The 27,880-nt window shown below is 41.6% G+C and overlaps 2 protein-coding genes across 9 annotated transcripts in view; both read left to right on the plus strand.

Moving 5' to 3' along the window:
• Positions 1-7,035: 7,035 nt before the first annotated feature.
• LOC139751010 (uncharacterized) lies at positions 7,036-22,395 on the plus strand. The gene is made up of 9 exons (XM_071666074.1): positions 7,036-7,193; positions 12,109-12,349; positions 13,828-14,076; positions 14,521-14,708; positions 14,879-15,058; positions 16,080-16,314; positions 17,984-18,102; positions 19,178-19,313; positions 20,584-22,395. Exons 2-9 carry the CDS (start codon positions 12,134-12,136, stop codon positions 20,659-20,661), a joined length of 1,401 nt encoding a protein of 466 aa, XP_071522175.1. The 5' UTR covers positions 7,036-7,193; positions 12,109-12,133; the 3' UTR covers positions 20,662-22,395.
• Positions 22,396-25,932: 3,537 nt separating this feature from the next.
• The window catches only part of LOC139751011 (constitutive coactivator of PPAR-gamma-like protein 1 homolog), a 121,602-nt gene continuing 119,654 nt past the window's right edge, over positions 25,933-27,880 (plus strand). For 2 of the 8 annotated variants that reach the window (XM_071666080.1, XM_071666082.1), the window contains exon 1: positions 25,934-26,383. The gene's annotated coding sequence lies outside the window, so the exon portion shown is untranslated. Of the gene's footprint in view, positions 26,384-27,880 lie in introns of all 8 variants that reach the window. The other 6 variants (XM_071666077.1, XM_071666079.1, XM_071666075.1 and 3 more) reach the window with 6 other exon arrangements.

Here is a 27,880-nt window from a genome sequence, read left to right on the forward strand (position 1 = left end):
TCATTCTTTTTCTCATACCCTATTTTCTTTTCTCTGAAGACTGCCATGAGTCTCATTTTTGCATGCAACATGCTGGTCACTGAAAGAAATTGCTTCCCCAAGAACTTTTTTGTTGATTTGACTCATGGATTCTCAAAAATCCATGCTGTGGATGGTCTGTTTTTGTATTGGTGGTTTAGGTTGATGCATCAAATTCGAGGATATAGGCTTTCAATCTTCAAAAAGTTGATAATGAAAAGGAATATTTGGTTCTATGGTTTTCATTTTATGATATCCTGAGTTGGGGTGCAAAACTTATTTCTGATTGGAATTACTTGTTGATATATGTAATGCACTGGTGTAGTCATTATGAATGTCATGTAGGGTTTATGAAAATTTTTTTTAACTGGATTTGCCAAGCCTAAGTAAGGTGGTATGGATGCAGTGGGTGCATGACGGGGATGCTACTGGCAGTAGTGGGTGTCAGATGCTGCGAGTCCCTTGGAAAGGTGCAATACTGTCCACCTATTGTCACAAGTGGCTTTTTGCTTCTAGACAGTTCCAGATTGATATTGTGTTTGGGCTACTATGTATGACCAGCCTATAACGTGCACAAAATTCAACCTGTGGTGGAAAGCACGTGCAGTGATCAAGGACAGAATCACTGAAAGGGTTAGAAAGTGTTTAAGGATTTTATATTTCTGTGTTTAGCCAGTATTAATGTGTTATGTAGACTATAACTAAGCAACTTTTTAAATTAACACCATGTGCGACATCATAGGGCCTATTCAAGGCAATATCCTTATGAAAACATAATTTTTTTTCTATAGGATCCTAACATACTGTAAACATAATTCTATGATTTATTTATCATTAACACTGTATGTATATACATGTGTATGGGTTGGGCCATTCTGTCGTATATTTCCTTGCACTACCTCACTAATGCAGGAGACAGCGACAAAGTATAACAAGAAAATAAGAAAATTTATTATCTATTATGATAAATTTGAAAAGTTTTGCTGTTTTTTTATAAATTTTAGACAGGCATGGAATAACTGTTTACTCTTTTTGAAACATTGTTATCTTGTAAACCAAATATCCATTAATATTCTTTTATCAGTAATTAGACATGATTTCTTATTTTTTATTGGTAACTGGAAAAGATTTGAAGATTTTTATTTCATCATTTTTTGTCATTACTACTGCATTATTTTTTATATAAGGAATAATCGTAGTATATAAATAAGAACCCTGTGATGTCTGAAATTGCTAAAGCCATAAGCAATTTTCATCCTAATGTATCATAGCCTGATTGTTTACTACATTGTATTTGTGTTTATAATATTTTGTAATAATTTTACAGGCATACTATGTTTTTATAACTTTTAGACAAGCTTGAAAGAAATGATTATTGTTTCCAAAAGTATGTTAGTTAAGCCAAACCAAGTAAGTAGGTAAGACTGCATTGTCAGTTGGATCCAAAAAGGTAAATCACCTACTTGTAATTTTGGCATTTGTAAATATGCTGTAAGTAAGGGAGACTAGTATAATATTCAGATGCAACTATGGTGGGTCAACTGGGAAGTCTTAGGAGGCATATTTTTCAGCACAGTGATGTTAAAGATATGGGACATGTAAAAAAATTTATATGTAATGAATGTGGTGCACAATATTGAAATAAGAGAAATCTCCTGAGGCATTTTCTTGTGCACAGTGATGTGAAAAATTTAGAAACTGGAAAAAAATTTAGATGTGGTGAATGTGGTGAACATTTTTCATATAAGAAAAATCTCCAGAAGCATTTGCTCGAGCACAATAGTGGGAAAAGTGTAGGCCATGTGAAAAACTTTGGATGTGACGAATGTGGAAAACTGTTTCATGGAAAATTGATCTTCAATGACATTTGCTTATACTTATTGGAGTGAAAAATTTCACGTGTGAAGTATGTGGAAAACAGTTTTTGAGGAAACGTGATAAGCTGTGACATTTACGTGTGCATGCTGTTGTGAAAAATTTTATTTGTAACAAGTGTGGAAAAGTTTTTGCTGAAAAGTTACCTTCAGAAACATTTGCTTGTGCATACTAGTGAGAAAAAATTTGTATGTGGCGAATGTAGGAAACCATTTTTGTGGAAAAGTCATCTTCAGCAACATTTGCTAGTGCATACTGATGTGAAAAACTTTGCCTGTGATGAATGTGGAAAACTTTTTACAGAAACGTTATCTTCAAGAACATATGCTTGTGCATAGGGGGATGTGAAAAAGCATGAATGTGATGTATGTCAGAGGCAGTTTTTATGGACAGGTAATCTTCAACAGCATTTGCTTTTGCACAGTGGTGTGAAAAAATCTGGATGTTAAGATTGTGGGAAACTGTAAGCATGATCTCATGAGACACATTCTTTTGACAGAAGGTGTGAAAATCTTTAGATTTAATGTGCATTTGTATGTGTTAATTAGAGCTCCGTTCTTTATACAGCGAGTCCATGCAGCAGTCTATTTTGGAACGTCCCAGAATAAATTTAGTGATAAAGCTACTCATGCTTATTATTGTCCTTCAGTTTATACACTACTTGAGTACAAATGAGAAGCAATTCTTATGGGAAGATGAGGTTAGACAGCATCTAGTTTTGAAGAAGTATGAAAGATAGGATGAGAAGCCTGACGTTAGTTAACAAAAGATGATCTATAGAAACATCAATGCGTACAAAATTTTTTTTTTTAATGATGTCATGTTCAGAATATTTGCTTATGCATACAGCATGAACTTTCCAGGGTTGACTGGAAAATCTATGATAAAATCTTTGTTGAATGGATTTTGACTAGGAAGATATCAGGTAACTGAAAAGTCAGTGCAATAAAAAACTGGAAGTACTTCTTCAAAACATACCAGAATCTGATCTAAGAGCAATAACTGAAATAACTGACATGAAAGAAGAAATCATGAGATTTCAAGGAATAAGAAATAAATGTACAATGCCAATACTACTGGAGGCTTGTTGAATACTGCTTCATAAAATTATTTCTCATTGAATATCTGGTAGGTGATATGGAAATTCCAGATTCTTCAAACAGCAAAAGATTGGAAACCTCCAAAGAAACAGAAATTGAAAAGGAAGAACCTGCAGATGAATGAGAGTATAGGTTGAGCGTCAATAATTCGAAAATCCGAAATGCTCCAAAATCGAAATACTCCGAAATCCTTTTTTTCCCCTTTAACGGCGACATGACAACTGGAAAATTCCACACCTGACCTCACTTGCCCATTTGGACTCTGACGCTCTGTGGCCCAATTTGTTACAAACCATCGTCACCGCCAAACCTACGTGGATTACTTACTGTTTTTTGCTTATTCTTTGCTCAGTGTGAATAAGTGAAAGAAAACGATTGCTTATCAGTAGCATATGAATTCAGTCAGGATGGCAAACAACCACATTGTCTACATGCGGCTGACGTTGTGACACCTTAGCTTTCTGATGGTTCATTGTTACACAAACTTTGTTTCATGGGCAAAATTATCAAAAATATTGTATACACTACCTTCGGGCTATATAAGTTGTATATGAAACATAAATGGATTTTGTGTTTATACTTGGGCTCCATCCCCAAGATACCTTTCACTGTGACTACCACTAAACGGTCGACGCCAAGGCAATTACAGGCAAGTGACAAACTGCTTAGTAATAGTGTGAAAGTCTACCTAGGGGAAGGGGGTTAAGACCAACGTTAACAAGTCTGCTGGTCACGTCAGGCAGCGGAAATCGCGGTGAACGGGTGGAGGCATCAGGATAATCGATCCAATCCGAGAGCGACACGCCAAGGCCCGGGAACACATTCACGCCGTATGCTGGAATTGTCTGAGGAAGATCGTTGAACGGTTGAAACGAAGTATGTTTCAGCTCTAACCCGTTTGCTTCCATACCGTCCTGTTTTCCACACATTATATAATGCAGATATTCCAAAATCCGAAAAAGTGAAATCAGAAACACATGGTCTCAGACATTTCGTATTAGGGATACTCAACCTGTAAAATACACACTAAAAAGATTTCTTTTTTAACATTTTGAACTTCGTTACTGCATAATTTTGGTTAACTAGGTTGGTTAAGGGTTACTGTATTTATGAACAAATTTTAGAATGCAATATACAAAAAAAGTTTTGCAGGAAAACTTCACATAGAGTAATTTATGGCATACCTGTTTCAATTTTGATTTATGGCTCTGAAACCACAGCTTCTTTTGGTCATGATCAATCAAAATTAAAAGCAGCAGAAATGAATCACTTCTGTAATTTGGTTGGAATTCGAGAAAGTAAGGGGTAAGGACCTGGAATGGCGTGAAGAATGATTAAAAGGGCGCTTCGATAATACTTTTTACACGACCATAATACGGTTATGTGTTAAAGATTGATGGTACACTGATTAGACAGGACAGCAAAATATCATTTGCACGGATTGATAGCTATAAAAAATCTTTCTCGAAGAAAAGCAAAAGACCGGAAATCAAAAACATGATAAGAATTCATATTGTCCAGAAAGCGAGCCCTTTTATCGCAATTATCATGACAATATCAAAATGCCCCAATCGTGGCTGCCTCATATGAAAAAAAAAAAAGTAGAATGTAAAAATGAATTCCTCTATTTGAAGTTTTTCGAATGTTCGTAGACCAGACTTTTATAGGTTGAAAGGTTATGGAAATGTGGGAAAGATGAGAGACGGGAGAGATTCCGAAGCTTTGTGGTTTTGAGAAAGAAGGTGGTTTCATAATGGTCAATCTAGTGAGGCTGGTTTCCACACAAAAACCCTAGGAAGCAGCAGCCATATGGATGCCAACGGGTTTAATCCAGGTGGCTGGGGCATACACATACAGCTCGGAGGACACTGGCTGAAATAATGTCTGCTGAACAGGGAAATTGTAATAGCATCTTCGTGGACAGAAACGGATCACTGAAGAGAGATGACAACAGGAGAATTAATCGAGTGAAAGGCTTTTTACTATGGTTGAGGGGGGAGGTGAGTTGAAGGAAGAGTTACCCGAGCGACGTATATGAGCAATACCGCTAACTGGTAAGAAAAGTTCATTTGGCTAGAACGTCCAAAGAAGACGGCAAAGACCTAAACCGTATTGCGGTGGTGGTGTGGATAGATAAGTACCCACCACCTGAAGTACATGAATTTCTGGGAATGGAATTCTGTCCACGGTGAAAGTTCCACCCTTTGGAAGTCTGCTACAAATATACTGGACCAGACTAGGCTACGGCTCAAAGTCCTGTCCCTTGGCAGCACGGTGTGGTTACAAAGGTGATCATCACAGACAGCACTAGACACCACTCTTTTTTTTTTTTTTCTTTCTCCATTTGTTCGTCCACGATCATCTCACGTGTCGGACACTAACCCTGAACCGGTGTAGACTGATACCACCACAAACACCCGCACGGTGGCAACATTCATCCATCACGCGCGGAACGTTGGGCTGTTGTGTGTGTGAGCTACTACCACCGTTACACTGACTTGTCCTGCCAGGTCTGTACCTCCCTGCCAGTGAACCAACAGGAGAATCCTGACCCTTAGCATTAGCCCCTTTCCCTGGGGGACACCACGACAGCCTGGCGTGACTGTGTGTATGGACAGGTTAGCCAGAGGGGAATCGTTATGGAGAGTGTGACCCACGTGCAGCAGCTGCGTTATCTAACTCGTAAACTTTCCATCCTGACTCGGACTTTCGATGACTCACGTGATCAGTTCTACCCTCACAACTTGAGACTCTGGACGGCTCTCAGCTTCATGAGGTGTCGCACACAACATTTAGACTCCGCTATGGTCGTCAACCAAGACAGGGACGAAAATGTCTACCGATTGGCTCATTGAACAGATCTAACAGTTAGGGCTAAATTCTGCTGTTCCTCCGGAGATAGTAAAAATAAATGAATAAATGAATAAATAAATTCTGCCCTTTACGGGCTGGTTGAAGAGAACGGCACATGATCGTGGCTGTTGGGTCTCCTAAAATATATATATATGTAGTCTTAAACGTAGATGATGATAACCCTTTTCATCAAAACAGCATCGTAAGTGGAAACAGAGAACCTGCAGTCATCTATTGTTGTTTTTGTTTAAAAGGTAATACAAATATCTGCTGTGCTACAGTGTTGCCCACCTACCCTAAACATTATTTTTTTTTCATTGTATTAATGGTATTTCATATTCTTTTTTTTTTTAACTGTTAAGTACTTACGTGTGAATAAGTGTAAGAATATGATTGCTTATCAGTAGCATATATACTGAGAGTCAGGAATGAAGGTGATACCAAACAACCACATATTATCCACATACTCAGCTGGCGGTGTAACACCTTAGTTTTGTGACGGTTCAGTGTTACACAAACTTTGTTTCATGAGCAAAATTACTAAAGATATTGCATAAAATACCTTCAGGCTATGATGAAACATAAATGGATTTTATGTTTAAACTTGGGTCTTCATCCCCAAGACATCTAATTATGTATACGCAAATATTCCAAAATCAGAAACAAATTCAAAATCTGAAACATTCTGGTTTCAGGCATTTCGGATAAGGGATACTCAACCTGTATATAAAGAAAACTTAAGAAAATACATCTGCCATCCAACTGTGTGTTCACGATATTCCTACTTGCTATTTCGTACAGCTGTGACTCGCCTGCTTTCGAAACTCCCGAGACATTTTGGCCACGTTCGAGATATGTCATTCAATATGACCGTCATAATTTATAGGCGACACGGGACTGTCAGCCGATTATGCAACATATCATATTTCAGCTGATAATGCAACGGATCATGTTAAACAAACCCCCACTCCCCCTACTGTTTACAGTAGGTTACCGTTAGTGGAACGCTGTTTAAAGAGACCAACAGGGGCTACCGTCATATTACAAAAGAACACTTGTGAGAGGCTAACGTCATATATTACAGAAGAACACTTGTGAGAGGCTAACGTCATATTACAGAAGAACACTTGTGAGGAGATCAGGTGCGGTGTGGCACGGTAAACAGATGTGCATACGTAGGTCTGCGTGACGACGGCGGGGAGGAAAAAGCGACGACATCTAGATGATACCAGTTTGTTGACAACAGATCCCGCCACTAAACGCTACAACACACTTCGACGCACATCGCTGCCATTTCCCGCTACTCACACTGTAACCCTCCATATACCCGGTGACTTACACTTAACAGTAAGTGATTACGAGTGATCGACTCGTCAGAGACAATTATCGATATCAGGAGAGAGAGAGAGAGAGAGAGAGAGAGAGAGAGAGAGAGAGAGAGAGAGAGAGAGAGAGAGAGAGAGAGAGAGAGAGAGAGAATGTTTGTGTATTACATTACGTTAAAAGAATGCTAGAAACTCAGTTGCGTAGATGGTGTGTGTGGCCGGCCGGGTGTATGTCCATTAAATAATGCTCAGGTATCGCGGGAAGTTGTGCGAGTGGTTGTGTAGCGGAAAGACTCGGTGATAGCAGGGCAGTGCTCGGCGGGCGTCGGGAAAGGCGCGGCGGCGTGAGCCGAGACAGTGCTAAATGTGAAGGAGATTCTTGGAGGTGTTAGGGGAAAAGGAGCTGTTGAGGATTGGGAATACAGTGGATACCATGGTGCCCAGGGAATATATTTTGACGGCGCTGGGTGTGTAGAAGAGTGCGTGTGACGGTGTGTGGGAACGTAGCGGTGGTGCAGTATGGTGTCGTGGTGTAGGAAATGGTGTGGTTGAATACATGGCTCATGGGCGTATAGTGTGTGTGTACTAGAGGGTTTAACGGACGCATAGGAGGGTGTGGTGCGTATCACAGGAAGCTATGGTGACGTAGATGACGCAAGCGAACGGAATGGTGACGCAGGTTGATGGTGGGGGTATGGTGACATGTGTGGTACAGGGAAGATATAGTGACGTGTACGGTGCAGAGAAGGTATGGTGAAGTGTGGTGGAGGTATGGTGACGTTTGCGGTGCAGAGAAGGTATAGTGAAGTGTGTGGTGCAGAGAAGGTATGGTGACGTGTGTGGTGTAGAGAAGGTATGGTGACGTGTGTGGTGTAGAGAAGGTATGGTGACGTGCGGTGCAGATAAGGTATGGTGACGTGCGGTGCAGATAAGGTATGGTGAAGTGTGTGGTGCAGAGAAGGTATGGTGACGTGCGTGGTGCAGAGAAGGTATGGTGACGTGTGTGGTGCAGAGGTATGGTGACGTGTGTGGTGCAGAGAAGGTATGGTGACGTGTGTGGTGCAGAGAAGGTATGGTGACGTGTGTGATGGGGTGGGATCGTTTCTTGACGTGGCGTGCGCTGAGGGCATGGTATGATGACGACTGACGAACGGGAAGCTGTGGTGATGGGTGACGTGCGGGAAGATATTCTGACAGGTGACGTACGGGAAGACATGGTGACATAGTTGGTGTAGGCCTTCCGTGGTCTATCTGTTAACGTTGCTGACCACGAGGATGCGTGGATCGCCTGGGATCGAGCTCGCGTAGGTTCGAATCCTGGTCATGACAGACAGTCCACAGTCATCCCAGCTGTTCGTCCTACCCTAAGGGTTGGTCGACGAAATGGATATCTGGCTTATCTGAAGAATGGGTGTGAGAAATACTTAGAACAAATGGATTTGTATTTGGCATTTATGGATCTGGAGAAGGCATATGATAAGGCTGATAGAGATGCTCTGTGGTCGACTGGAGGAAGTGAATTATTTTAGATATCTGGGAGTGGATTTGGCAGCGGATGGAACCATGGAAGCGGAAGTGAATCATAGGGTGGGGGAGGGGAGGAAAGTTCTGGGAGCGTTGAAAAATGTATGGAAGTCGAGAACGTTATCTTGGAAAGCAAAAATGGGTATATTTAAAGGAATCGCGGTTCCAACAATGCTGTATGGTTGTGAGGCGTGGGCTATAGATAGAGATGTGCGGAGGATGGTGGATGCGGTAGAATAGCAGTTAAAACTGTGGAGGAGAAGTGGATGAGGTCAGTTATTTCGAAATGGTGGTTGGGGAGGATGGGAGTGGGCGGGTTGAACTTGAGGAAAAGTCCCTCCCACCTCACGAGGGATGACATGCTAGCAGCTGGTGTCTCTGGGGAAACATCCAAGTACACTATAAAGCGGAGGAGCTGCGTGTTGATGGGAGTTTCAGGTGCGGTGTGTGTGTGTGTGTGTGTGTGTGTGTGTGTGTGATGTAATGGTAGCTGTCATAGGTGTGATGTGTGGTTGGGATACACCTGAACTTTCTGATATCTTATCATTGGTCTTCCGCCCACACATAGATCACTAAACTCTTTCTCCCACCGTTGCAGATCTTTCGCAATACAGGGACAGGAATGTCCACTACTGGATCACACCGATCATTCCTTCCTTAGCGTTGCCACCAGTTAGTTTCCTTGACTTCCAATGAAACTCTGAAATCTCTTCTTAAAAATCTTCCCTATTATCTTACTCCTTCCTGGCGTCTATGAGCCTATCCTCCTGGCTAGTTCCGCCTCTACAGCTGGGTTAAGAACCCTCCTCACTTGTTCTCTATGACCATGTGTGATGGTTTGTGAATCTGACGAACAAGTTGTACTAAAAGGGTTCATATAGCAAGCTCATTTACCATCTTGCAAGGCTCGAACTATCTTTCCCTTTAGTTCATATATCATTAATGGAATACGTACGATTTGTCCAGCCCCGCTACATCAGTTTTTTCATTCAGCTTTTTACGTAATATCACAATGCATATGTACCCTTGCTGTGATGATCGGGGGTGTTGAAGTTGGTCACATCCAGCATCAGACTTCTGACCCACCGCTAGTAATCGTACCAAACAACTGATGATAATCTCGTTTGACCTTTTGTGAGATAAGGTTACCGCTCAGGTCAGAGGTGAGTAGGCGGACGCTTTGTCGTCTTTAACAACAAAAAGGCTTGCATTGTCCGGTCTCCCACCTATGATCCATCTTGTAGCGGACTCAGGGGTCACATCCAGTTAACACTATCGTTGTTGCCACTCGCAGAACCCCGGAGAGCAAGTAGTGGGACAGAAAGTTCTAGATTAGCCCGGGTTGCGAGCACATGCATACATACGGGCAGTCCCACCAGATCCAAAAGGCGGGTCGCGAGCACACATGCGAGCAGTCCCACCAGATCCAAAAGGCGGGTCGCGAGCACGCATACTAGCAGTCCCACCAGATCCAAAAGGCGTGATGTGCAGCTTCTTGTTACTCAAACATAGAATTCATTTTTATAGCTGTGTGTTTGTGCAATCCTCGAGAAAAGGAGATGCTTAGTGAAGCAGTTGAAGTAGATCCTGACGTCACAGACCCAAGGACAACGCAAGACATGGCATCTTTCGTCTACAAAGCTGGGCATGGTGGAGCTGCACCGAGGCGAAGGACAAAGGTAGGGCAGGTGCAGCAGCCAGGGTCGTAAAACACAGCACACTTGGTTAGAATGCTCAGTCAGTGTTATGAAGGCGAGCTACACCAGAATTCCATAGAACTGCTGGAGAGAGAGAGAGAGAGAGAGAGAGAGAGAGAGAGAGAGAGAGAGAGAGAGAGAGAGAGAGAGAGAGAGAGAGAGAGAGAGAGAGAGAGAGAAATGTGGAGGGTTGAACACAAGTTGCAAAACCACCGTTCATCACCCGAGTTGATAAGAGCTTGTTCAGTGAACAGTCAGTTCACAAAGGAACACTTTCATCTAAAAACACAAAAGCTGACGACGTCTTTCGGGTCGACATTAAACACTGATGGGTTATTCTTCCATTTCATTATCAAGCGAAGGAATCACAACAATATTTAGGTTCACCGGCACCAGGCCAGGCATCTCCGATCAGCCAGTCCCAGCTTGTCACAGTCCATCGTAAGCGTTACTGGACTCTGCTTGTATGAGGTTGCACCGAAGGTAACAAGTCGCCATTGGAGACATTGTATCCCTGGGAATACAATCTCGTCAAAGAACTCCTCGTCCCGAGGGAAGTCCGTCATTTCCCTGCTGCTGGAAGTAGACCAGCCTTGGGCTGCAGGAGCTTCGTGGAAAAAACGTCTTGGGTGATAAAATATTAAGTAAACAGTCTGCTATCATGGCAAAATCCTGATCCTCATCGCTACGAGCCTGCGTTTAAGCAACTACTTACATCTGGCCACAGCTACCCAGTCCCTACAACACTACACACATCATGTACCACCTCATGACCCTAGTATCCGGTACACGGTCATGACCAGATGTAACACAAAATGAAAATATTGGGAACACAATTTAGAAAGTTTTAGAATAATATTACGGTATCTAGTATTAATACCCTGAACACGCTGAAGTGATTTATCTATCTACATGTGATCAGCTGATACAATTTTCGTATATTTATTGGTCATGAATGTCTATTCGTTTATCTATATATCTATTAACTGATTTTTTTTTTCATTGCGTAAAGTACTATCATGTTTTTTTCAAACTTTCATACCGTTGCCTCTTGAGTATCTCCTGGTTGTACAGTACTCAATAAATGATCAAGGAAAAAAGACAGTACAAGGATGTTCGGATTAACAGCCTAATTGAAGGCTAGGGCTAGGCTTTCAATCCTGTTAACAGCAGAAGGCGGCTAGGCTTTCAATCCTGTTAACAGCAGAAGGCGGCTAGGCTTTCAATCCTGTTAACAGCAAATCCACCTTCATTCCGCTGCCTCAGCCGTGTGTCATTGTTCAGAAGTCTGGGTTTCGTTAAAAGAATTTTGCCCCTTTCGAAGTACAGTGTTTGCCCACGAGTTTGCATTAATCATTACGAACTAAATTACACTGATTTCAACCTTAAATAGCTGCTCAGACGAAGAATGCCAAAACCTTTGATAATCTTGATAATTCGTTCATCAAAATCGCCGCTTATTGTTTTTTTTTTTATATATAAGTTTAGGTCGTTTTTATCATTCAAATATCATTAGGCATTCAGAGTTTCCGACTGAAACAGTAATGACACAGACATATGGGAAATCTTTTTACACTTAATCTTGTAACACGTACGTTCTCCACCAAATTTGATGGTAGCAACAACACAGATCATTCATGCTCATATCCAGTCTGTATATCTATATATACATTATGTATAATTCCTGCAACTACAGTATCCACGTTTCCCTCACAGTTGTGGCTCGCACATTATACTGAGGATGAGAGAGACACAGAAGGCGGCGACGTTGCTGGTGGCTGGGGCGGCGTTGCTGCTGCTGACGTACCAGGTGTTGCTCCGGCGGGTCAACAGCGTCAAAAACCAAGAGAATCAAATCCTCTTAAACTCAGTCACCTCCTCTCTGTCTCGCCCACGCACTCTCAGGACGGAGTACAAGGTCTGGCCCGCATTCAGCACGAAAGGAAAACATTCAAAGGTAAGATGTAGCTAGAATGTTTGGTACTGTTGAATGTATTTGATGATAGGGTGGCAGATGTAGGGTAGATTATGGTGGTGTGCCTGAGAATTGGTGGAATGCATGTATGATGCAAGTATTAGGGCAAGAAGGTTAAAGGTGAGTGGTCAAACGATAGAGGTGTAAGTTTATTGAGTGTACCTGGTAAGTTGTGTGGGAGGTTAGTGATTATAATCGAGAGAATGAAGGCATGTAAAGAGCATCAGAATGAAGGGGATCAGTGTGGTTTTAGAAGTGGGAGAGTATGTGTGAATCAGGTGTTTGCTTTAAAGAATGTGTGAGAAATACTTCGAAAAAAAAAAATATGGATTTGTATGTGGCATTTATGGACCTAGAAGACGCATATGATAGGGTTGGAGATGCCTTAAGGAGGTCTTAAGAATATATGGAGTGGAAGGAAAGCTACAACACAAGCAGTTTTTTTTTTTCTTCTATCAAAGGTGTAAGGCATATGTATGAGTAGGAAGAAAGGAGAGTGAATGTCTACGGCAGGGATGGGTGATGTCACCGAGTGTTTGATTTGTTTATGGATGGGGTGGTGAGGGGGGTAAATGTGAGTCTGACGGAGATGGATAAGTACGCAGTCTGTAGGAGATGAAGGGGGCCCGGGAAGTGAGTCAGTTGTTGTTTGCTTATGATACAGCACTGGCAGCAGATTGAAGTGAGAAACGGCAGAAGTTGGTGATGAGTTTGGGAGAGCGTGTGAAAGGAGGAAGTTGAAAGTAACTGTGAATTAAAGTTATTGGGTTTAGCAGGACTGAGGGAAATGATAGTTGAGGGTGTGAGTTTGAATGGATAAAAGAGATCGTTATCTGGGAGGGCAAAAATGGGTATGTTTGAAGGTATTGCATTACCAATAGTATTCTATAGATATGAGACATGGGCTTTAGATAAGGCTGTGCGGAAGAAGGTGGATGTGTTGGAAATGAAAGGTTCAGGAAGATATGTGGCATGACGTGGTTTGATAGAGTAAGTAATGAAAGGATAAAGGAGACGTATGGTGATAAACAGAGAATGATTGAGAGAGCTGAGGAGAGTGTGCTGATATCGTATGAACATATCGAGAGAATAAGTGACGAGAGGCTGACAAAGAGGATATATGTGTCAGAAGTGGAGGGAAGAAGGAGAATGGGTGACCAAATTGGATATGGAAGGATGGAATGAAAAAAGATCGTGAGCGATCGGGGCCTGAACATGCAGTGCAGGAGGGAGAAATGCGCACACGGGAAAGGGCAAATTGGAACTCTGGTTGAGGTGCTGTCAGTGGACTGAACCAAGGCATGCGAAGCGTCTGGGGTAAACCATGGAAAGGTCGGTTGGGACCTGGTTGTGGGTAGGGAACTGTGGTTTCGATGCAGTACACATGACAGTGATGAAAGTGGTCATAGATATTGTTACACAGTAGACCCACACACTAATAAAACCTGATTCCCTTGTAGGAGTGGTACGCCGAGAACTGCTTCGACGGAACTGACATGAAGGAACTGGAGGAAGTGTTCTTAAAATGGATACCCAAGTGGTCCAAGTCAGCGGTGCCGGATTGCGCCGACCTGTACCACGAGTTCGACCAGTTGTATGAGGTCCACCACCGATACACCCCGAGGCTGATCTTCCCCCCGAAACACGCAGAGAGGGTCAGGAAGTGGCTGCGCGGGGATAAGGAGCTCCTTGAGGCCGTTCACCACCAGGTACTGACGTTCCTCTTTTAACTTCACCAACATCGGCGGGTGTCGTTGTGATGAATCGTTGTGTAAACAAGAGACGATCGTAGCGCTCCATCAGCAAGGGAACTCTTGTTACGGTTAGGTTTTAGTTTCTTATTTTTTGTCGCAGTGTATCGTTCAGGGAGAGAAAAATCGTCGTTACGGTACATTAATCAACGAAGAGTGTCGGGGTAGCCACCACCAATATAGGGTTATACTGGTATATAGGATCTACTGATATAGGGTTATATGGTATATAGGATCTACTGATATAGGGTTATATGTTATATAGGATCTACTGATATAGGGGGGAATCTGGTCGCAGTTCATCCGTTCGGGGGCTCTCTGGTCGTTGCAGAGATCGTGCGTGTTGCGTTGATATAGGATCCTGGTGATGCTTCATCCACAAGCAGGCTTTTCATGTTGCAGACCGTGTTGCACGTCTTCCAGCCCCTGACAGGGGAACACTCGCTGTACAACACCGTTCGGACCAAGCGGCCCCGACCCCTCGTCCCTGTCAACCTGCATGAGTGGGTGGACCGCCAGGCCAACGACAGCCTCCCCACCTGCGACTTCTGCAACTTCAGGAACATGACAGCCACTGATGCTCTTGGCAGGTATGGTAACGCCGCACCTGGATGGAATCCGAACCGGTAGGTTGTAAAGGGGTGGACCAATACCTTCAGCACTGGGGGGGGGGGGGGGGGGATTATGGTGAGAAAGAATTCAGTGAGGAACGAACGGCGCGGCGAAGGGGTCCGTGTTTCACCTCTCCCACTCCCTGCAGACACGAGACCTCGAAGACGATGCGTGTGAGCAACACCTTCAAGGTGGAGAGATGGCACAGTTTGGTAGTCACCCGCCACCAGCACCACCCTCTCAACTTCAGCCTCGACACCTTCGTCGCCTTCTTGGACGAGGCCAACGCCTACATCAAGCAAATCGCTCGCACTGAGGAAGAATATATGTAAGCTGAGGCGGGTGTGACTGACCCTCACCCCAGACCATTACTGTTACCATCTGAAGGGCATGGCCAAATGTATTTAGTAAGAGGAGGATTTCGTACCAAACGAGGATCAATAGACACAGTCTAAGACTCAGTGGGATAAGGATATTGTGTATCATAGCTTGGTACTCTAAAACTCAGTGGGATAAGGGTATTGTATTTCATAGCTTGATTTTCTAAGACTCACTGGGCTAAGGGTATTATATTATGGATTTATACCCTTAATGACCATCATACAACTATTGGGTTGTGTCTCAAACACTGTAATTATGGAATTAATACATTAAGTGGCCTTCTACTGTATTCTGGGTCCTGTTGTGTATTCATGAGGTTTGTGTATTCATGAGGTTATCTTACATAACTGTGAAGTTCCATCACGCTAGCCTTAAATTTTCTACTTTGGGGCAACGTTTAATACTTAAATTTCTTACTTTGGGGCAACGTTTAACATGATTGATTAGAAGAATACCTTGTCTGGGTATTTACGTCTGCAGGTAACTCACACTAACATCGGGAGAGAGAGAGAAAAAAAAAAGAAGTCGTGTCAGACACCACTGTTTTATCCTCTCATGTCAACACTGCCACCCATGACGTGTCATCGTCCGTAAGGTGGCAAACCCCCTGAACACCTTCCAACACATTTGCATCACCACAGGTACTGCATCACTTGCCCATCGTTCTCAACACACCCATACGAGGAAAGACACACGCTTCAGCACCAGCATGCAAACGTTGAATACCCACCACCTGGGCTTGAGTATCAAAAGTCAGCCTTGAAAATCAAACCGTCCCTCAGTTGTTTGAACACCCGCCCTTTACTTGTCTTCCTCACCATCCCTCACAGCATGTACCCTCAGGGTGTCCCTATCTTCCTCACCATCCCCCACAACAGGTATCACCAGGGCGTCCCTATCTTCCTCACCATCCCTCACAACAGGTATCATCAGGGCGTCCCCATCAACCTCACTGTCCCTCACAACAGGTACCCCAACCTAGCGTGGGACTCGCTCTACCAGGCTGGCGTATCGGTACTCCACCCACACATCCACATCATGATCACGCCCGACCACTACTACGGCTTCTACGAACTACTCCGCTCTTCTGGTCAACGGTACTTCGACGCCACAGGCAGGAACTACTTCGCCACCCTGCTGGAGATCCACACCGCTCTCGGTCTGACCATCAAATACGGCAACGCCGTGGCCTTCCCCACGATAGTGAGTGGTGATGAGTTTTGTCTCTAGGAATATTTGAAGATCAAGGCATCGTATTGAACACCCTATGTAGTCGGTGCCTTCTCTAGAACACCTACGTTGATCTTGTACCTTAGAATTCCCGGGTGTAGTACGATCGATCCTGTCCGACCTTACACGCTAAATCTTGACCATTCCACGTGAGTGATATTTAGCGCCATCTGTTTCACCGGATCCACACTTCACCGGTCACGGTTTTTAAAGTCTACCGGTGTTTACAACGTTTACCCTCTCCTCATTCTAGTATCTACAGTGTTTACCCTTTCCTCAATCTGGTGTTTACATTTTTACCCTCTCCTCATTCTAGTATCTACGGTGTTTACCCTTTCCTCAATCTGGTGTTTACATTTTTACCCTCTCCTCATTCTAGTATCTACAGTGTTTACCGTTTCCTCAATCTGGTGTTTACAATGTTTACCCTCTCCTCATTCTAGTATCTACAGTGTTTACCCTTTCCTCAATCTGGTGTTTACAATGTTTACCCTATCTTCACTCATGGTGTTTCATCTTTTTTGTCTGGTGTTTACAATGTTTACCCTATCTTCACTCATGGTGTTTCATCTTTTTTGTCTTGTTTACTACATTTACCGACTCCCAGTTCAGATGTTTCCTAAGTTTGTCTGCATCTTCACACGAATAACAATCATCCAGTCATTACCACAATGCTTCCCCTGTTTATTTTACTTCGTTTTGATGTTTACAATATCCACTCTGGTCACTTAAGTCTTCTGCAGTAGCTAACCTGCCATCGCCGTTGTCTACGGAATGTAATACAAAGAAATACAAAAGAAATTCAAAATATCAACTGACCACTGGTTCCTGACGAGGCTGTTTGCTTAAGTAGAAGAATCGAAAAATAGAAATGTTTCAGAAAATGACCTGTAAACTTCACATAATCAAGGAGGCGCAAATAATGTCAGTCATGGATTTGAAGCGAATAGCATATGTCGTGTATTGATAAACATACCTATGGTTCTCCTTTTTCACCTTCTATAATTGATAAATCATCCCGTATATCAACAAGCTTGTTAAGGAAAAAGCACTTTGCGATATTCGAGGTAAAACGTTTGTCCGAGCGTCTACAGGGTGTCCCAAAAATGTACTCTTTTTGACACCCTATGAGTTTTTTCAGGGTCAATTGGATCTGAGAAAGAGATTCAGTGAATTATAGGGTGTCAAAAAGTGAGTACATTTATTTTCTGGGACACCCTGTACATTACTTACAAATTCAAGCAGGCAAATCTGTACTTAAGTAGCTTAGACCGAGATTATCAAAGCCTTTTATAAGTGTGAGTACCTGTGTTAGATCACCTCTCAACTTTTTGTTTCCTCTCATACGTTGTACTGGTTACCGTATATTTAATGTCTCATTTCCAAGCAGGCAAAAATCTCCTCTTTTCAGACATGCTAAGTATTCTTTCCAGGCAGGTAAAATCTCCTCTTTCCAGGCAGGAAAAGTCTCCTCTTTCCAGACATGTAAAATTTCTTTTCCATACAAGTATCCTCTTTCCAGGCAGGCAAAAACTCCCCTTTCCAGACATGTAAAGTCTCTTCTTCCAGGCAGGTAAAGTACTCTCTTTCCAGGCAGGCCAAAACTCCTCTTTCCAGGCATTGTGAAGTGTCTTCTTTCCAGGCAGGTAAAGCGGACATGGAAATCATGTTTCTTAGTGAGGAACCCGGGGAGGACTTCTACCGCCTCATCTTTTACACAGTAGAAGCCTACCACGACACCTACACCCAGCTCTGTAAAGGGTGAGTGTAAGCCAGCCAGCAACAGCAACAATAGCTCTGTGAGTGTGAGTATACAGACAATCAGCTCTGTTAAGAAGAGGACGTAGATCTGTCAGAACAAGCATTCCTGTCTGTCTGGGGTTAGCGGAGGTTTCACTGATATAGTCAGTTTTATAGAGAAGTGAATGCAGGACTTCCACAAGAGACATCTACATGAAGGTGAGCGTAGAAATACATACACAGCCATTTAGCTCTGTTAAAGGGTAAGCTTAGGGTTACCAGCACAGACTCAGCCCTGCTAGGGTTAGCGGAATGTTGCCACAATAAACGTTCAACTCTATGGATTCGTCGTAAATCAGTTCATGATGTTTGCCATATGAGACAGCGAACTTACTGTAAGGGTCTACATATTCTATGGTTGATGGCATTGATATATATATATATATATATATATATATATATATATATATATATATATATATATATATATATATATATATATACAGAATGCACAAAATACCAAGAAATATGACTGAAATCAAATTAAAAAAACGTTACGGGAATGACTACTTAATTTCGATAAAGATAAGATACTTCTCAAGTGTTTGGAACGAAACTTTTTACCTTTTTCATGGACGATCTACTTAAATATTTTTCTCGTAATGTATGATAAGAATGACCTAATTTCGGTGACTATTTAGGAGAGGACGCGACGGTAAATTCTAAGGGTAAAGTTCGTTTTTTTTTTTTTTTTTTTCTACGTGCGCCAGACAAAATGGTCAAAGCCCGTTATCTGGTTCTCAACAGACACTCAGCTCTGTGTGGGGTGGGGCTTTCACCAAGGACATGCATCTGTACTTGCACATAGAGCTATGGGATGTTCAGTCCAACCTTACATCCTCCTAAGCTTCGAAACGAGTGAACACAAAGCGTAGTCAAACCACCAGAGACGATCAACTCTAGGGCGACTACGTTGCTGGCCATGCCAATCATTCCGCTCTGCATGGAGTGACTTATAAGGCCTCCATCAGAGATAATCATGGCTAGGTTTGGAAGGCGGGTACGACATGAACTACTGTTGTTGTTTTTTATTCAGGTTCTCCGCTTCATACCCGCCGCAAGGAGACTCTGAGGCTGCAAGAGTCGGTCGCATTCCGGTGATAGCCAGACTTATCTCCCGCGGCGACTGTACCTCACCCAGGACGGACTATACCACTTACGAAATCTTCCAGGTGAGGCACGGGTGCTAGGCGGTGTGACGTTAAGAAACACGACCTTTGGGGTTCCCCAGATAAAAAAAAAAAAAAGATCCGTACGTAGCTAGCTAAGTAGCAACAAGGTCTGTAAGTAACTAGCTAAAGAAGCAAAAAGGTCTTGTAAGTAGCTAGCTAAGTAGCAACAAGGTCTGTAAGTAGCTAGATATGTATAACAAGGTCTGTGATTAGTTGGCTAAGTAGCAGCAATGTCTGTAAGTTGCAAAATAAGTATCAGCAAGGTCTTCAGTAGCTAGATAAGAATCAACAAAGTCTGTTAAGTAGCCAAGAAGCTTATTTCTCTGGGCAATAAGAACCATCTAGTTACCCAGGTACCTCTCTGTTACCATTGATGAAACACTCCCCATGCATCCAACAATCATCATGTTAGCCATATAGTTCATCCTGTCACTCCTTGTACCAAAAGGCTTCACATATGACCACTACAATCTTTGGGGAGCCTGGGAGCACTTTGCTCCTCCTAGTCTCACTCGTCTCCAGATATTATCAGACCTCCTCAGGTAGTCAAGTGCCAGGTACAGCCAAAAGGAGGCCGCAGTGATGGTAAGACGCATCTTCAATTATCCTGGTACTTTAATAACATCACCAGGTACAGAGTCCACCTATATGACCCATCCTTAGCTACAGTCCAAAGTACAACTGACAAGAGGCGGGAGGGTGGGTTCCGGAGATAATAAGATAGTCAGGTTATCTTATTATCCCCGACTAGGATCTTAACAGGTGAATAAATGTGCTGAGTAACACGGAGGCCTGTGGACAGGGGGGTGAAGGCTGATAAGCAACGGCCAAATATCTCCGCTCTCCCACTCGGATACCTGGTCAGAAACGATGGCTTTTGTGTCATGATAGATTGGACACAGTGCTGGAGAGTCGAGTCTCCCAGTTCCACTGAAATGTTAGTTAAACTGTGGCTTGCAACATACCAGCCGAACTAACATGAACGGTGACACAGCTCAGTAAAATTACCTCTTAATTGACCTTCATACGAAGCAGTGTGGTAAAACTAGGGTTGAATCAGGTTGTTCTCAACGTCAGGGGGTCAAATACTATCATGGGGCTGAGCTAGACTATTTGAAGCCTATCTCATATACGTACCTCATACTGGGTGTTCTGTATAAAAACTGAAACAAAAGAATGAGAGAGACCACGCCTAGAACTTACCTAAACAATAATCTATTGTCAAAAACCATTAGAGATCTGTTGAAATTGACAATCGCTTTTATTTCAGATTGTGGAGAGGTACCACGACCCGTGGGATGTAGCACGGGCCATCAGAAGATCAATTGAGAAACACGACAAAGCCTAGCTCGTTCATGGCAAACAATTTGACACTATAATCTTTCACACTTTACGGACGACCCCCATATCATCTACCACAAACATTTATCGAAAAATATGATAGATTTTGGAAGCACAGGGTGCCTCATCTATGGTCGGCTAGGCTTCTGTGAACGCCGCAAGCTGGTCGCAGTAATGTGGTTGGATATCTACTTTCCACCACTTAGTAGCATCTTGCGAGAGAGAGAGAGAGAGAGAGAGAGAGAGAGAGAGAGAGAGAGAGAGAGAGAGAGAGAGAGAGAGAGAGAGAGAGAGAGAGAGAGAAACCTACAAGTGTTTGATTTTAACAGTGCAGGATTAGCGCACACCACTCACCGTTAACCGCATGTGTCACCGAATAATACAGTTTCTCTCTGTCTCCTCACTTATTACGTACTGATCCATCCTACATGTTTAACAGCAACTAACTTTAACCGTGTCAAAATTTTCATTTGCATGCATCTCATTTCTCCCGGTACTGCAGTGAATAAGCCTACCTTTCTCTTCGCAACTCACTCATTTTAGAAATATCTTTTGTATCATACCCTCACCTTACACAGATTACCGATGATGGGCAGGCATTGGCAAATGACTGTGTGTGTGTGTGTGTGTGTGTGTGTGTGTGTGAACATTAGGCTGACAGTGCGGCCTTTGTCGCCAGGGTTATGAACCATCACAGCTCGTGGTCATCCTACGCCTCACTCACGCATCGAGAGAGATTTTTGATTAAGGATATTCTTATAAAATTGTTTTAGTTAGCCGTGAGCAAAACTTCAGATTGTGAGAACAATAAAAGTGACGGATAATGTGACAACGTAAATGTATCGAGTGTGAGTGGAAAAGTGAAAAGAGATTGAATTAGTGGAGTAGTTAACCAAGGAAGCTGAAATAATTACCTCGTTAACAATAAATGGGATCCTGCATTGCGCAGAACAGGGACGAGGATAAGTGAACATCAGGTCAGGAAAGATACAAGATGCCCAAACTCGGGGCACTTAACGCTGACATCTACCAAGAACCCCGCTAAGATCATAGCTAAGATCATGAAGTGCCTGAAAATTGTCAGAATGCATGCATAGTGCCACTGTACAGAGGCAAAGGGGATAAAGGTGAATGTTCAAAGTACAGAGGCATATGTTAACTGTTCAGTATTCCTGGGAAATTGTATGGAAGGGTATTGATTGAGAAGGTGAAAGCATGTACAGAGCATATGATTGGAGAGGAGCAGTGTGGTGTCAGAAATGGTAGAGGGTGTGTGAATCAGGTATTTGCTTCGAAGAATGTTTGAGAGAAATACTTAGAAAAACAGATGGATCTGGAGAAAGCATATGATAAGAGTTGATAGAGATGCTTTGCAGAAGGTCTTAAGAATATATTGTTACAGTTATCTCCCCTATTTACCAATAAAGGGTATAGTTACCCATCACATCTTTTTCAGTTTTCTTTGAGAAATTGTATAGAAATGGAGGAAGGACAAGGTCAAGTCTCTCAGGAATGGCTATGAGGAAAATGTGGTACAAAACTGTTGGTAAATGTATAATGTAATCTCCACACATCTCAGTCCTTTCCAACCCTTATGTTGTATAACTGAAGCAAGTGAATTTGCCTGAGTGATGTTAAGTAAAGTAATATAGAGAGAGATCTATGTATCAAGATAAATTGTATCATTTATGTTACGAGAGGGCCATGTTCATTTTGCTATTATGAATATATTTTTTATAGATTTTATGTTTGGTATTTGACCAACTAGAGAAGAGGAGAAAATTAGGTTTATATCATTACGGCCGTCAGCTGTCAGATATTAGCCAGATGGTAAGGAAATCTGTGTCTAGCCCAAATCTCTCTGTTAACAGAGGCTTTTATTTCAGTTATCTTAATGGGCCTATGGGCTGATTATACACCTTTTAATGTGTAAGGGGTGGAGAAATGAAAAGTCTCTAAGGCGCCTTTCCCTTACCGCATCTCCTTGATGCCTGTACCATCTTTACTGACAATTTCTCCTATGGACCCTCTGATAGTAGTAGTATTCCTTTAAAGAACAAAGAAATGCCTGGTTATCATCTAAAAAAGCCACTTTGTCGTCGGCAAGAGTCATGCATGGCCTCAAAGTCTTACAACAACGTACATGGCGGCAGGAATGGATTTGCAAGTCGCCTCAACATCATTAAGTGGCAGCAGTAAACGCAATGTCGGCTAACGGCAGAGGAAGATAAAGATAATTGATGAAAAAAAGACTTGCTACTTGCACTTCCTGATACGATAGAAGGCGCATATATGATAAGTCTGCTTTACATGCATAACCCCCCCCCCCTCATCGGCTAGGCTGGGTTGTAAAATATGGTGCAAGCAATGAAATCACTTTTGCATGAAGGTTTTTGTAATAGATACTGCTGCTAAGGGCATGACAACTTGTATGTGTCCTTCGTGTTGGAAAAGCATCTAACAAATGGATGTAGCTTTTTTGAAGGACAAAGAGTTTCGATTATCAGTTGCAAATGATGTATGTTGCTCTAGACTTGCAACATTATCATTACGACTCTAACTAAAGTTCGTAACAAGCAGTTTGACAATCGAATCGGCAATTTCACTCGGTCAAGGTGGTAAGAAATGGATTTTTGGTTGTAACCACATCGTTAACTTTGTGAAACTTTTTGGTAAACCTTAATTAGTTCCTGCGGAAGTAGACACAAGAAAACTCGTAGATGGGACGACATGGTCACACCGAGTCCGCCTTTGAATGATGATAATTTGCATATTTAGAGTATGAACTTCAACCTACTCTTGAAGATAAGGAAATATCTTAATCTTCATTTTGTTTTCTTATGGTGCGATTAAATGTATTGCTTCCTCCTGTGTGGCTCAACTAAAGAAAACGTTTAATTTACGTTTATAGCATATACTCTTGTATTTGTGAAACAATTATGCTCAAACAATTCTAAAAAGATTGATTCTTCCTCAAACTCACACAAATTTATCTGAAATTGTTATGCAAACTATATGCAGTATGCAGTATGATAACCACCATCACTCAGCTGAACAATTTGAAGATCAAAACCTATTTCGGTTAATTTCAGCGTTTCCACGATCAACACATGAAATTAAGAAGTAGATTACCCACTACAGGAAACACGTAATCAGTCAATGTATTCAGACAGATAAAGATTAAACGAAATCTTATCCTGACAAATCAAGAAAGTTAACGAGCAGACTTTCGCTTCCCCTATCCCAAGAACATGTCTGGGGGTCAGAGATGTTGCTTTGAATTGATATTTCATTATCTTAAGGGGTTAGGTTGTTGTTAGGTTCTGTTGCCTCACCAGATGGGTATCTAATTAGGAAACGTTTGACTAGACCTTCTCGAAAGACGTGGCTAGTGCCTAGCACTCACGCAAGAAAGTGTAGGGTTATTTACGATGTGCCAAGTGTTATGTATGATATAGAGAGACGGCGTTGTTTGTGCACTGAGAGTCAGGTAGCCCTCGTGTGGGTCAGGCAGAAAGAAAAGACAGCTGTCTGGGCCACAAGAGTGGCACTTGACAGCCACTGAAGTGGTGGCTCACTGGCGAGGATGTTCCCTCAGAGGCCCAGTCCTCTGTTCTTAACGCTACCTTGCTAACGCGGGAAATGGCGAATAGTTTGAAAGCAAGATATATATATATATATATATATATATATATATATATATATATATATATATATATATATATATATATATATATATATTCATACGTTGAAGCGCGAAAAGGCGAAAAAAAAGTGGACAGATGAATTATTAGATAAATAAATATGTAGATATGAAAGTCACACTAGTCCGTGATGAAAGTTATGATGATGAAATCGCACTTCAGTAGTTCATAAAATTTTATCTAACATGTAATTTTTCTATACATGTGGCACGACCGACATGTTTCGTGGAGACAATCCACACCATCAGGTACTAATATTTGATAAAGTTACTTAAAGCTCAACATCATAATAGAAGTGTGTGTGATGCAAAGTTATCAAAGTTTTTTTTACATGACTCAAAATTGGCATATAGATAACGCATGCAGTGCAGCTGCGACCTGTCATACTAACTGATGAAATGAACTTATAAATGGCATAAGAAATCTAATGTCAGCTAGCTGATAGTTTAACACTTCGGCTATATTAAAAAAAAAAAGCTAAAATGGAAGTCATGTTAAGAATTATGACGAACTACAATACGTTCATGAGGAAAAACAGACTACGATTTAATAATGATCCTCGAATACTTTAAATTAATTGCAAAAAAAACTGCCAAAAACGGCACGTCACCAAGCACACTCTAATCTCAATAATATTTTTTTTTTTTTTTTACATGCAGTAGCCCACGAAATCTACATACAGTATCTTAGGAAGGAAAGACATCAATTATAACATCTAATTTCGACGAATGTGATCATGCAGTACCCACATGATGATTTCTAGCCAACGTAGACATAATGAAAAAACACACAAAGCTGGTGAGGTTATGGAACCACAGTGTTGGCATTTCAAGAATAGGCTATTGGAAAAGTCTGTTTCATTGCCCTACCATCTCAAGTCTTTACTAACAATTTTGACGCCTATTTTTGAATAAAAGATTCATTTTCTTTCCATTGTATTAAAAAAGAGAAAATACTAATTTCTGTTGAAGCCTAGCCTCAGTATGGATTGTTGTCCGTGTCTGGTACTCTCAACAAAGACTAAACAAATGCCTTGGAAATACAGTCTGGAAAAGGAATTTCACATTCAGGGGACGGAACAAGGTAAGATATATTTCAGTGAAGCGTAGACGTATATAAGAATATGGATAAAACTCTACAGGCATATAGAAGCACAAAAAAAACCAAGGATAAACAGACACAAATAAACAGTGAGAAATGAATAAACAAGATATACACACAAATATACAAAGACATGATTGTTAAACTGCTGCTCACTTTCATAAGGATCACCACTTATATATATATATATATATATATATATATATATATATATATATATATATATATATATATATATATATATATATATATGTATAACATGCTAGATACATATAGACTATGATAGTAAATGTGGTCGGTATGGAGGAAAAGAGAATCGATTTTGATATAACATTAGAAATTCTATGGCTGACGAGAACAAAAAATTGGAGGGAATGAGATTCAAAATGCAAAAATACAACTTAAATTTGAACATTCTTACCTTAACAGGTGCGATTTCTGACAGCTGTTCGCCTGTACCTATGACAGACCGTATCTCTCTCTCACCAGCAGTTCTTAGATGATGAACATGGAGCAAAATACCTCTCAAAAAATGGTCCTTCCCTGGTGGATAAAGTTTGTTTTGGACATTAAATATTGGCGGGTTTGTGCGCGCCATCTAGGGCGGGTGTGGCCTGACGTCACACCACCATCGTCAGTAGTATACAACCACAGGACGATTTGTGTAAAATCTCGAGCTCCTTTGATTGCATTTGGGAACTGTTGTGAGGGAAACATGGCTAAGCCTGCGCCCTAGCAGTACAGGTAGGTTAGTACTGCTGTCAGTGCGGTCGAACTAGTTAAAGAAGTGGGTGGAATCGACCCGCTCAGGTGGTGCTCACGCCGCCTGCGCGAGCCCGGCAGTAGGAACAGGAGCAGAAACAGCAGCAGCAGCTGCAGCTGTGCTGGAACCTGAGTCTGCCAGGCCCCGGGACCCACGCCCAGGTAACTAACTGTCTTAACTACTCCATTTGAAGGTGAGGCAAGTAGAAATGGGTGGCTGAGGAGGGCTGTGAGGTGTGAAGTTAAGGGGGCGGTGGCGTTTGCAAGGGGTCCTCGGTAAGCAATCATGAACTACTCACCTGGCGGATCTTGTCCACTGTGAATTTTTCACGAGGTCAGCAATATCATTTGATGAATTCTGTTGAATTTAGAAATGTCATGCACATAGATCTTTAACTTTTTTACGGTATGTGACTATAAATGAAGCCTCATTACCTTGTGTATAGTAATAGTGGTTATTTTGCCGATTGGTCGGTACCGTTGGGTTAGACATCTTTTTGCTAATTCATTTTCAACATTATTTCAATTGAGCCAGCTCTTGGGGACCAGGGAGAGAAATTATCCAATTAGGGGTTAGGTAAGGTTGATTGATCTGCCTGCTTTAAGCAAACACTTGTTCATTATAAGATTTGGCTATTAACCCACGGCCACCAAGAATGTTTCCCTCTATTACAATAAACATTAATGTTGTTGAAAGGGAAACAAAAGCATATACACCATTACTATCTAATTTGTGTTACATCGGGTTTCTTCAATAACATGGTGGACGTGGCCATTAACTTCTTAGATTTATGTTAGTTTTATGACAGTGAGTTTTATATGTTATGTAAACAACATTGACATAAAGATGTACGAGAGAAATATAACAGTCAGTTGAATAACAACAAAGAGATTTAGCTAGGACGCCATTTGGTAAACATGCGACTGTCCAAGACACGAGCGTATCATAAACTTATTATGCGGACAAGGAGGTGAATTGTTTACAAATTTTATTAACAGTAAAGTTGTGTAATTTGTATAGACCGTCACTAATATTAAGATTATAATTCTTTGTGTATTTAACAGAAGCTTCACCGATATTTCTCGTGGTACTGGAGTTAGAGTTAATAACTGAGATGGCATTACTCCAGTCATTACAGTGATCATAGCTTTTAACGTGATTAAGCGAGGCATTTGATTCTTGTCCCATTCTTATACTATATTTATGTTGCTTAAGTCTAATAAAGATCCTTACCAGTCGGCCCAACATAAATCATATCACAATTTCTACATGGCACTTTATAGATGCACCCAGGAGAATTTTCTGGTTAGTTCCTGATTAAGATATTCTTTATAGTATTATTGTTGCTGAAGGCACCATTTACATTAAAGGATTAAAGCAACATGGGAAGTAAAGTAAAATTATTATTAAAAGGGAGAACTAAAAGATTCTTGGTGTCAATTTATCAGTGAAAGATCTTGGGTACTTTAAGTTAGATCCAATAGAATATATCTTCTCAAACTCATCATGAATATACTCTGGACTGCAAATACGTAATGCCGTAAGGAACATAGATTGAAATGATGGTAATTTAACTCTGTCATGTTGAGATGAGTAATAATAGATATATGAGCGTACATTGGTAGGTTTTCTGTATATGCTAGACGTTAACTTGTTTC

Source organism: Panulirus ornatus, chromosome 10 (genome assembly GCF_036320965.1).
Source record: "Panulirus ornatus isolate Po-2019 chromosome 10, ASM3632096v1, whole genome shotgun sequence".
NCBI lineage: Eukaryota > Metazoa > Arthropoda > Malacostraca > Decapoda > Palinuridae > Panulirus > Panulirus ornatus.

Bases quoted from the DNA above. Each gene is read 5' to 3' on its own strand.
- LOC139751010 (XM_071666074.1), top strand. From the start codon at position 12,134: ATGAGAGAGACACAGAAGGCGGCGACGTTGCTGGTGGCTGGGGCGGCG. The intron at 12,350-13,827 runs GTAAGATGTAGC...ATTCCCTTGTAG, and splicing joins CGAAAGGAAAACATTCAAAG to GAGTGGTACGCCGAGAACTG. The intron at 18,103-19,177 runs GTGAGTGTAAGC...TTTTTTATTCAG, and splicing joins TACACCCAGCTCTGTAAAGG to GTTCTCCGCTTCATACCCGC.